This window comes from Aythya fuligula, chromosome Z (genome assembly GCF_009819795.1).
Source record: "Aythya fuligula isolate bAytFul2 chromosome Z, bAytFul2.pri, whole genome shotgun sequence".
Taxonomy (NCBI): domain Eukaryota; kingdom Metazoa; phylum Chordata; class Aves; order Anseriformes; family Anatidae; genus Aythya; species Aythya fuligula.
This window is the reverse complement of record NC_045593.1, coordinates 24,503,544-24,515,425: the sequence shown is the minus strand read 5'-3', so window position 1 is coordinate 24,515,425 and position 11,882 is coordinate 24,503,544. Positions and strand designations below refer to the sequence as shown.

Sequence of the window (11,882 nt, the reverse complement as noted above, 5' to 3'; positions counted from 1 at the left end):
CCCCGTTGTCCTATCCCATCCAGTGACTGAAGCTGCCAAGCAGATCTTGCTGTCACACCAGCAAAGGGTCACGTTCAGTAAGATTAGAAAACCTGTGCTTCACCATACTGCCACAAAAGCAATTGTATTGGAAAAGAAAGGGGTGGTATTGAAGAGTTGTAACTAAAATTTAAATCAGACATTATGGATACACTAAAATGTTTGCCCAAGGAAGTGGTGGCATCACTGTCACTGGGGGGTTTCAAGGAAAGGCTGGATGTGGTGCTTAGGGGCACGGTTTAGCAGGTGAAAATGGCAGTAGGGTCACAGTTGGACTTGATCTTGGAGGCCTTTTCCAACTTCAATGATTCTATGCTCCAATTTCTTGTTTTAACAGTCAGCACGTTGTTGTTGTTGTGGCTTAGTTTTTTATGGAGAAGATAAAACTTTACACAAGGAAAAAAAAATATTAAAAAATCCTCACACCTGACAATCTGCATAAAAGTCACTACCAAAACTCCAATAAAAGTCTAAAATTTTAATCTTGGAACAATGACCTTTTTACAAAGAGATTTCAAAGACTGAGTGTACATATTCACAAAAGCAACAAACTAAAGAATGTTATCCATAGCTGTGTTCATAAATAAAAGATTCTAAAAGCAGTGTGATTGATCTCATTTAAACCTTGTCAAGATACAGGCAGTAAAAATTTTAAACATTTGACTTACTTTTACACTTACTAGATAGTCAGTTTATTCAATTACCATGAGTCTGAAATAGATTCATTTCAAAATCACAAACAAGTATTCTAGTAAGAGCAAAAGCTTCAACCTTAAAGTGCTTATTAGACACCCAACATTTTAGGTGTAATTAGGAAATGCTAATGATAAGATTATTACATTCCTTAAATAGAGTCTGAAAGTACAGTATGTACACAATCTACAGTCTTGTCTGTATAAACAGTAAATAATTAACCTTTGTATCTGAAATGTGTCTAGTAATGAAGGGACGCTGAAAGACTACCTTGATTTTGCTAGAAAAAAAAAACACAACGGAGAAGTCATCTTACACATACAATCATCAGAATTCTGTGCCCTACGTGCTGCCATTGTGGTCAATCCCCTTGACTAATTCTGTTTACACCACTCATGGAGCACCTACCAGTACATTACCATCAAGAATTACAGCAGATCTCTTGTGACGGAATTGCTTAGGTCCCTAGAACAGGCAAGGCTTCTACTAAGAGGAAGTGTAATGAGACATAAGTCCCTCAATTAAACAGAAGAAATACGTGCTGCAGTGTATTACATTTTGTAGCAACAAAAGAACTTTGAACTAGACTGCCAGAACATAAAAATTTAGATGTCTTATATTTTAGCTTTTCGGTGAACTGTAGTGCTTATAAAAAGTAAGACAAAATTGATTAGAGGCATCTGTGACAAATTAAAAAGCCTACATCAACTTTTTTACAAACTCGTGATTAGTTAATTTCAGTGCAGAGCCACACTGTATTTCCCAGTCAAGTCTCTCACCCAAATCAAACCTTTCCATCTCACTACCAGCCCACTGCAACTTTGACTTAAGGTTTTGTAGCCTGTGGTATTATCATGCACACAGGTTAAGCCTGTTTCACACAGGACTAATACTAGGCATCTGTGAAACGTTCGTATTGTGCCTTACTGTAATCCCCACGGCACACACACTTCTCAACATTTCCCCTCTAAGCACAACTTGACAAGCTTTCAAAAATGCAAACACCCTTAAAACACAAGAAACAAGAGTGTTCATGAAAGTACAATAAAAAAAATATTTAACTTCCTCTTGTTGCTTTTCATTTCTCATCTGCTGAGAACAACAACACCTCCTTCTCTTGCAGTCTTTTCACCAATTTTACAACTGGACTTTGTAATTTTTAGGAAGATACAAAAGTACATTCACTCATACACAGTAACATGATTACAATAATATCAAAAGCCATAAACTAAAACAAAAGTGAACAATCCATAAACATATTGGAATTCCATAAAAAGAGGATTTTAACTTTTGGTTAGCATTTCTGCTAGGCTAAAGGCAGAAATCTGCTGTACAAAATGACTTTAACATGTGCAGGAATAAGCCTCGTGTTTAATACTTTAGTTTAACCTCATCTTAGCGTGTGGTCAGCCTGAAGTACTAATTTTCTTAAAATAACAGGTAGACAGTACACTGCAAAGCTGTATTTCTTCCCTACTTGTACCCATGAGCAGATTCCTCCCGTGCAAAACCACATTCATGTGAAAAAATTACTGTGAAGTTCAGAAGAGTTGAAGGCAAACACATGTGCATGGGCACCAAGAGCTGTCAAGGTGACAAACGATTCAATGGACTTTCTTCTCCACCTGCAGCAAGCTTCAGTGTTGTTAGCTTTCGAGGGGGGTGCTGTGGACTCTTACGAAGGTTGTCATCCATCTGCAGAGAAATAATGAGAGCCGGATCTGGCAAACAGTAGAATACAAATTATACGATTAGTCTATTTGTCAGGACTCCTATTAAGAAGTACACTGGTTTGTTGGCTTGTTGGGGGTTTTTTCTTTGGTTGGTTGGTTTGGTTTGTTGGTTTTTCACCTTGTTATTTCAGCCCTAGCCAAAACAGATGTCTTGGTTCCTTTCTACTCCCAAATATCTGCTTTTGTTTTGTTTGCTATTCATGCCATTAGCATATGGCACAATAAACCCAGGTCAAATGGGAATGCTTCTGTTTGAATCATTTCATCAAGATTACCGAGGAAAACAACATTGTTACCTTCTTCTGAGAGGTCAAAGTTTCAATTTTGTTCAATAGCCAAACCCTGCTAGAAAGCAGATCAGAAGTCAAATTGCGAACATCAGTGGATACTTTTGCATGATCAGCATCTTACAGGAACAAATCTTTTTTTCAAATTAGAAATGCTCTGTAGGTGTTGAACGAGTTTAGATTAGCTAAGGATTTCAAAAAGTATTTACTGAAGAGACTGTGATAAGACCTTTCCAAAGACAGGTTAAATTTTGTCTCTGAATATGAAGACTTTACATTTTTACAGGATATCACTCTAATGCCCTATGTGTGCTGATGTATCAAAAGAAAAATGGCATGTAGCTACTACAGAATAAACAAAATCACAGAAGACAGCATAGGGGAGATCTTCAAAGACAGTCTAGTCCATTGCACTTCCTCACGGTACAATCAGCTTTATATAAATCATGTCTGATAGATGTCTACTTTACTCATTCTTTAAAACTTCCACAGCCACACTTCAATACCACATGGAGATACCTAATCAATACCTAATGCTACAGAAGCCATACATAATTACTGATCTATCTGATACTCCCATCTTTTTCGGAAAGAAGTGCCTTCTATCCTAGTAAGAGCTTTATATAGAGTTAGTTTACTGATGGAGACTGAAGTATTTTTAACGTGAGTTGCACAGCTGTTAACAGGTGCTGAGTAAGATTTGGAAACAAAGTACAGAGAAATAAAAGCCAGACACAGAACAAGCAGAAGGAAGGACTGTGTAACAGTGACTACAGCATTCAGCTGAGATTAAGCAGTGAAGGGTGTAGGTCTTAACAAGACCAGTTTCTGAGTTTTGCTCAGAAGTTTTCTTGCTGAGGTCTTGCAAGACCATTTCTGACTGTTGATAATAGATTTGCTTTCCCCCTTGCATGGTATGCGCACTCATGGGTAGACACACTTCTACCATTTTTATGCACACTTGCAAGACAATATTGATTGTAATAAACACACCTTTTATGTACAAGTCTTTGTTAATTATTCCTTTAAAATTATGTTATTTTCTTTCTACATCTCTACACAAAGTAACTCATTAGAAAAGAAAATTAAACTAAAACGTCCATTGTACAGTTGCAAGTGTATCTGTAAGCAAGCACCCACAAAGAAGCAGGAAGGTTAGAGACTGAAGTAAAAGTAACCTTTTCAATCAAGTTGGATTCCTTATTTACAAGCTGTGTGAGTTTCTGCAGATTAGCATCTGCGGTATCCTGTCCAGATGGAGAATGGCCTGGAGGGTGAAGGTAGAAAGATGAAGAGTGAAAAGGCATTAACAAAAGCTTTTACAGCCTTAAACAGAAACAAACATTGGAGAGAAAGTTCATTCAGTGTTTTTATCCTTTCTAAGAAGAATTTAAGTGGAAAAGCTGTTCTGTGTCAGAGAAACCGAAGCACTAAGCATTAGCCATAGCAGAGATACAAGTGCATTTTACCAAGGCTTGACAGGCTCTAAAACTGATTATTAAAACTCGCTTTTGATTTTCCATCTTTTCTGCACAACTGTGGAAGTTATTCTACCTCATTTCTTCACAGAAGCTTCAGCACAAATTATATAAAATCTAATTCTGCTTTAATTACATGCAGAAACCACCATTTCTAATTCAAACAGACCATACACAACAAAAAGCAGAAAAGAAACATATTTTACCTGAGACAGTTAACCTAAAGTAGCAAGTTAAAATATCATCACAGAACCGACACAGGTTGGGAAGCTGTTTCAAATGTTCTTGTAATTGTACTCTGGGGAAGCACACTTTATAAACTGGTGCAAGAAAACCAAATACAAAGGCATCCAGGGTTGTAGGCCTGAAAAGAGTGACAAAACAAAACAACAACACAAAACCAATGTGACGGAGGTGAGACATTAAGAACTCTAGTACATAACCATTTTCTGCATATATCAAACAACTCAGGATAGAATTTGGTCAACTTCTCTGGCATTCCATCATTTCGTATCTGATAAATGCTTTGTACAAATTATCTACTGATTTCAGCACCTTTGAACTAGTGAGGTGCTGGCAAGCTGAAACAGTAGCTTCTGTATTAAAATCCAGTCATGCACTGAAAAACAAGCCACTCTTAAACACGTTTCTGACATATAAAAAAACAATACCACAAACAAGCAAGTAAGATGGATGCCACTGGAACAGGATCCTCTCTCATGGAGTGGTCCAACTTCAGTAGCTAAGGGAACAGATCGCTCCTCTTACAGTCTCTTGGTGCTATGCTATTGGCAGTATCTTCTTCCTGTTCCATGCACATATGAAGAACAGCTTTCTGAGACCTACACCCTCTTCCCAAGGAGATAGTAGTGGTAACACATCAGGCTTCAAGTATTTTTTCTACGTAAAGGCACAGGAGGTGACATTTAGTGGCTAGAAAAGAATTCTCTAGTGCTACACTAACTCATCAAGCACCCCACATGAGCAGCTGTAGGCAGCATCTGCTGCTCCATGGAAAGATGCAGATAAGGGAGCCACTGGACTAACTGAGTCCAAAGATCTCATTTGTGTCCTGTTTACTCATTCACACTTACCTGAAAAAGTAGAGTGTCAAACATGAAACTACTGTGCAGCACCTTTTAACATTGTCAGGTTAAAAAAAAAAAAGTCTAAGTGTACAAAGGATCATGTGGTACCTGTTTTATTAGCCATTAAAAAACAGAAAGGAAAAAAAAAGAAAAAAAAGAAAAGAAAGCATACTCACGTATTTCCAAAGAAAAACTGAGATGTTCCCAACCTCTTAGACAGGAGATTTAGGCATTCCTTGGCATCCCTGTATATCTGATGAGACACAAAACCATCCAAGAGCCCTAGCTGTAGTACAGGCAAGTACATACAGCATCACACACCATTTGGCAGTGTGCTAGACTATTTATTTCACTTCTAGTCTTTTTACAGCACCCAGTTATGAATTCTATAACACACAACACATACCTGTGCTTCCACTTCAGAGAGACTGTACAGTGGAGGTCCCCCCTTGGTCAGCAAGATCCTGTTAAGAGCTTCCCTGGACATCTTTCCAGGCAGATACAAACTCAGTGGGAAGGGAATCCTCGAGGCAAACCATGGCTTTGTTACGCTGCAGTAATTTTCAGCCTCAACCCAAAATGTGTGCAGCTACATCAACACAAGAAAGAATATCACTGGAATTTAAGCAAGGACACTAGACTTCTCTTATATACATCTTATATACATCTTAAAATAAAAGATAATATATTATGATGAATTTGAAAGCCTTGAAGGATAGCTGAAGAAGCTAGCCTATGGTATTACCTGGTCAGAATATTTTTGTCTATACAAATTCAAGTCCAAGTCATTCAACAGACCCAAAGTTTGAGGATTTTTATAGCTCCAATGTACTTACACTAAATTGGTGAGGGCATGTGGCCACGTGTTATTTACTGAACTGAAAAATGAACTACTGGTGGGTATTTAAATTTCTTAAGAGTTCCCACTGAACAGTTCAAAAAGCCTTCACAGTTGTGCACTCCACATCAGACATACCACATCTTACTTTTTCAAAAGGATCAAGTGAAACAGAAAATGGCCAGAACAGGCTGCTTTCAGGATACTGTTTCCCAAAAAATATCTAAGAAAAAAACACATCAGAGGTGCCATTTTAAAATGTCTTTCATAAATTCATTATTATTACTTCACACCTCCCACACACTTTTTTCCTTTTCCAAAGTTGCTAGGCAGTCTTTTCAAAATTGCACTAATAATGCAAATACATTCAAGCCAGGGCTATGGCTGACAGACTTCTCTCAACTGGACGCCTGTTATAATATTCACTTTTAAACATTCTGGCAATTATGAAATATTTCCTAGTATTTACCAGAGCAGGAAGCAGTTTCTCTTCAAGTAGTGCAATATAAGCCAGTGTGTCAGCTCCTTGTTTTGCAGACAATTCATAATCAGCATTGTATTTCTATGAATTTAAAAACAAACAAACAAACAAAAAACCACACTGCAAGTAGTACACAGAACTTTCCAGAAAGATAATCTACACAACCCAAAACTTCTTCAAACTTAACAGCTAGCAAGTTAGTAAATACCACAATATTTTTCTGGACAAAAAACATGCAGGTAGGCATTTTTTTTCCTTTACTTCTTCAGGCTAGCTATGTCAAACATAGCTATGTACCCTCACAACATCCATTTTAACTGTCCCATTCATTGATTTTTGGGCCCTCCCATCACCAAAATAACTCTTGTGCCTACTTCCACTGCTTTCCAAGCATTTGCCCAGTAACACAGAGGCAATTTTTCAGTACTCAGGGCTGTAAAAAACAGGTGGCAAATCCCCATCTATATGTTTGAGGAAGCACCTGGCCCTTAACTTGTTAAACATAAAAAAAAAAAAAACAAAAGCATTCCTATCTTTTAATTACCATTCCATAAAGTCAAAAATTGGACGCTAATAATTGAAGACACCAAGTGCACAGCTAAATTAAAGCAGTTACAGCTACCTGAGCTCTTGATTCCGACACAGAATCCTTTTAATGTGTATTAAAAGGGTTGGTAGCTTTTTCGGGAACTTCATTAATTTAGAAACAGTAAAAGGTCAGTGCTGATCTACCTTATTTTTAGATATCTGAAAAGCATTCCCATTACTGTTATACTTTGAGTTAAAGAGGGTATTTTTTTCCCCAACATGAAGGAATCTTTGGTATTCAAATGGCTATGAAACTTCTGAATTTTAAAACGACTGTCTGAAAACCCATCTCAAATGCTCAGTTTTCAGATTCTATTTTTCTCCCCAAAAAGCTTTAAAGTTTCACTAACATGCCATTCATCAGATAATCTTCTTGACTAGGCAGGAACTGAATTTCTGATGTAAAGGCAGAATAGTGGGCTGGAAGACCATCTTAGAAATAAAATGATGATACCACGCTTTATAAGACTTTTTTATACTTTGTGAAAAGATGATGTTGTATAGCTTTATTCTTTGTGAATAAAACATTAGGAGATCTGCAAAAGGCAGGCAAAAGTTGACTACACAATAACATGATGTGCATCAAGAAGTGCTTGCAGACATTTTTATGCAACAAGCTAGAGAAAAACTACATAAATCAAAAACAACACTTATGTATTATCTGTCAAAAAAAAAAAAAAAACTGTGCAGTGGGAGATGCTTACTCATTTGAACAGTTAAAACCATACTTCCCTAAGTGTGATCACCTAGGTCTGCAAAGCTGTAACAATGTTAACGTATTATAATTAAGAGCATGATGAATCTCAGCGAGAAACTGCTCAGTTGAGGCCAGCTTGTTGTCCTTTTCAACAAAGGGTTTTCTCAAGCCTATTTTTAAATCTCTCACAAAACTAATAATCAAACTTTCAAATAGCAATCTGTGATCCACCATTTCACAATTCTCTTGTGTGTATGCAAAACAGGAAAGCACTGGGTCAGAACTGTGTTCCAGGGTTTTGGAATTCTGCATCAGTCTATATGGAGTACATGTAGATTCTTTTGAGAGCAACCTACCTGCTTCCTTAAGAAGTTTAGTATTTTTGCTGGCTGGGAAATAACAATGTCTTCTGATATCAGGACTGGTACATCTCCTAGAAGGCACAAATGATGCAGTCAACTGAATTTATATGTAATAATTATAACATAGCTGGGAAGTGACAAGTCACTTCATCTGCTTTCCTTTTCTCCATAGCACGCTCTGATCTTCCAAATATGTATGTATAAACTAGGTTATACGGCACTCAGTTCCACCAAGATCACAAACATGTTTAGCATAACGTAGCCTTTGTTAGTAACAATACATAAAAAGGGCCCAGACTGAAGGCAATGTCATCTACTAGCTATTTGACACTTTGAGAACCAGGCTACTGGTATAGATTTCAGATATCCATCTTAAGAAAAATATTCCAACCAGTCCAAATGCCCTCTCAACTCATTTTTCTCTAGGCCTATCCTTCCTTCTAGTCCTATTTTTCTCCTGCTCTTTGTCTCCATGCCACTTTTAACCACCTGTTTTCTCTAGCCTTGCTACAACCACTGCCCAAGCTAACAGTGCGCAAATGACCAGAACTAAATAAATCCCTTCTCCCAGAAGCATATTATTCAGCCTTTACTCATTAGATTGAAGAATCAAAGACTATAAAAATCTCTGTAGCAGGAACTGCCTTATAGGGCACTCATGAAGTACCTAAAACATTGATGAGTCTAACATGACCTTGATGCAAAATACTATTAAAATTTCATTAATAAAAGACACATATTATTTGGATGTTGGTTTTTTGTTGTTGTTATTTTTGCTTCTTGATATGGATTTTAAATATCTCGACTATGAAAAAAGCAACAGAACTTTTGAAAAGTATACCCTGCTTGTTCTTTGAATTTCTGCTAGCAGAACATAATAAATCAAATACCAAGAGGCAGAGAGCCAAATTCTACGTGGACGTAGTAGTGCCTAAATTGAGGACATAGTAAGTTAAAGTGACAGACTACTTTAGCCTTGCAGTGATTTTTACCTCTCTGGAATATATGACAATAACCTAAATGCTGAGCAAACAGATAAGGATTGAGTAGAGGCATGCAACATGCTTCATATCCTCTGACACCTTCAACCATTTCTTCAACCTGTCTGGCAGCTAGGTTGTTACTCACCTTTTATGATTCAACCTCTGTAACTCTGCACAGTACTAAACACCCCAGCTAATGTAAGTTACACTTTGGGGCTGATATTCTACTTCCAACTGTACCAGCCTGTTAAATTATGTATAATTAAAGAACGCTACTTCCATATGCAAGCCTAGTAACTATCACATAAACATGCAAACTGCTTTCACTATACCCTCTATTTAAAATGCCTGACATTCCTGCTTTGTTGATTCTCCTCTGCTTCACCCATACACATTTTAATAAAGTGCCCTTTAAGGCATTTTATTTATGTCTTCCATTATTTTACCCCTGAAAAACCGTCACACTTGAAAAGCTGTTTATCAATGTGTAATGGATACAGGAATAGCATAGGAAGGGGCTGCTCATGGACTCAAAACCCAAGGAAACTAAGAAAAGGAAACTTTGAAATTAGAACCCAAATTTATAGTGATGAGGATTAGACTAACAGAAATGCAAAATAGGTACCTTTTGGAGTTCTCCAAGAGTTATTTATAGTATTCACTGTCAGAGGAGCACCAGAAAATTTAGCATAAGCCTGCAACAGATTGCAGAAAAGAAACACAAAATGAAGTCGGCATGTGCAAGGGAAGTGTACGACAGCGTTTTGGAAGAGCGGGTCACGGTAACACACGAGCGCTGCGACCACTTGGGTTAAACAGGCAACGTCCACCGGCACCGCCTGCGCCCGCTGTGGTTTGAACCGGGAGGTTTTTAAGGATTTTTTTCTCGGAACTTCCAGCCGAGACTGGCACCGAGGGCACGAGTTTTGTTGGTGTCAGCGAGCTGCGGGCCGGGGCACGCCGCCCCCCGCTCCGCCGGGACTCTCGCCCCGCACAGGCCGCGCCCGGCCTCGGGGCGACACCGGGCGGGCGCGCCCCTGGGCGCCTCCACCTCCACCACCTCCTCCTCCTCCTCCTCGTCCTCCTCCTCCTTCTCCTCCCCGGCAGCCGGCAAGCCCCGCGGCGCCGCGCCTCCCTCCCCGCCGCCCTCCCGTGGTGGCGGGCGGCGTCCCCCCGCCGTTACCATGACGGTCAGAGACTCCGGGTGCAGGGACGGCAGCCCCCAGTCGCCTCCCCAGCAGCTCAGCTCCATGGGAGCCGCCATCTTCTCGGCCGGCAGCGCGCAGCGCCCCGCTGCTGCCCTCGCATGGCCGCGACGCGGGGAGAGGGAAGGGGGCGGAGGCCGTGAGGGGACGGAGGGGCTGCTGCTGGCCCTGGGGGGCTCCCTCCGGTCTTAACCCGAAAGGTTTACCCTGCCTGCTGAGCGCCACCCGTGAACACTGCGGTGGTGAAATTGCCGCCTCGCCATACCCCAGGTGGTTACTTGAGGCGAAGTTACGGCTTTCCACAGGAACGAGGACGTTGATTTTTCATCAAATGTAAGGAAAAGTCGTCAGCAATTTGGCTTCACAGATAAGGAACCCTGACCATATTGCACCGGTCTTGACCAAGTCACAATAACAACCTGCTCACTGTATTTTTTTACTGCAGACATTTAAAAATACCAAGTCTGCATTTCATTTTCGCAGACATGCCACAGCACTATTTACTGTTAAAATACTCAACCAAGTAAAACAGTTCCATCCTTCCCACACAAAGAAAAATACCACCGTGCCTGAAAAACAAAGACTGCACTGACCACCCTTACTCAAGTCTACCGTTCATAACGAGATGCAGAGACCAAGGGCAAAGCTTCTTCCTCCCTGTCTCCTCAAATCACAGAATTGACTAGGTTGGAAGAGACCTCAAGATCATTGAATCCAACCTCTGACCTGACACTAACAAGTCCTCCACTAAACCATATCACTAAGTTCAACATCTAAACGTCTTTTAAAGACCTCCACGGATGGTGACTCCACCACTTACCTGAGCACCCCATTCCAATGCCTCACAACCCTCTCAGTAAAGAAGTTCTTCCTAATATCCAACCTAAAACACCCCTGGTGCAACTTTAGCCCGTTCCCCCTTGTCCTGTCACCAGGTACGTGGGAGAACAGACCAACCCCCACCTCACTACAGCCTCCTCTAACGTACCTCTAGAGAGCGATAAGGTCGCCCCTGAGCCTCCTCTTCTCCAGCCTGAACAAGCCCAGCTCTCTCAGCTGCTGCTCATAAGACTTGTTCTCCAGACCCCTCACCAACTTTGTAGCTCTTCTCTGGACTCACTCGAGCACCTCGATGTCCTTCTTGTAGCGAGGGGCCCAAAACTGAACACAGTACTCGAGGTGCGGCCTCACCAGAGCCGAGTACAGGGGGACGATCACCTCCCTAGCCCTGCTGGTCACACTGTTCCTGATACAAGCCAGGATGCCGTTGGCCTTCTTGGCCACCTGAGCACACTGCTGGCTCATATTCAGCCGACTATCCACCATCACTCCCAGGTCCTTCTCTGCCTGGCAGCTCTCCAACCACTCATCCCCCAGCCTGTAGCTCTGCTTGGGGTTGTTGTGCCCCAG

General features: G+C 40.4%; 1 protein-coding gene across 2 annotated transcripts; it reads right to left on the bottom strand.

The window, feature by feature from the left end:
• Positions 1 to 1,779: 1,779 nt before the first annotated feature.
• On the bottom strand, positions 1,780 to 10,532 carry MTX3 (metaxin 3). 2 transcript variants are annotated; one of them, XM_032206422.1, is made up of 9 exons: positions 10,451 to 10,532; positions 9,893 to 9,962; positions 8,279 to 8,355; positions 6,626 to 6,718; positions 5,725 to 5,907; positions 5,495 to 5,571; positions 4,437 to 4,594; positions 3,931 to 4,019; positions 1,780 to 2,453 (listed from the first exon to the last, which is right to left on the bottom strand). In XM_032206422.1, the coding sequence occupies exons 1-9, from the start codon at positions 10,529 to 10,531 to the stop codon at positions 2,379 to 2,381; spliced, it is 903 nt and encodes a 300-aa protein (XP_032062313.1). In that variant the 5' UTR covers position 10,532; the 3' UTR covers positions 1,780 to 2,378. The 2 variants fall into 2 exon arrangements, with proteins under 2 accessions (XP_032062313.1, XP_032062312.1); XM_032206421.1 differs by having other exon boundaries at positions 1,780 to 2,427.
• Positions 10,533 to 11,882: the final 1,350 nt, after the last annotated feature.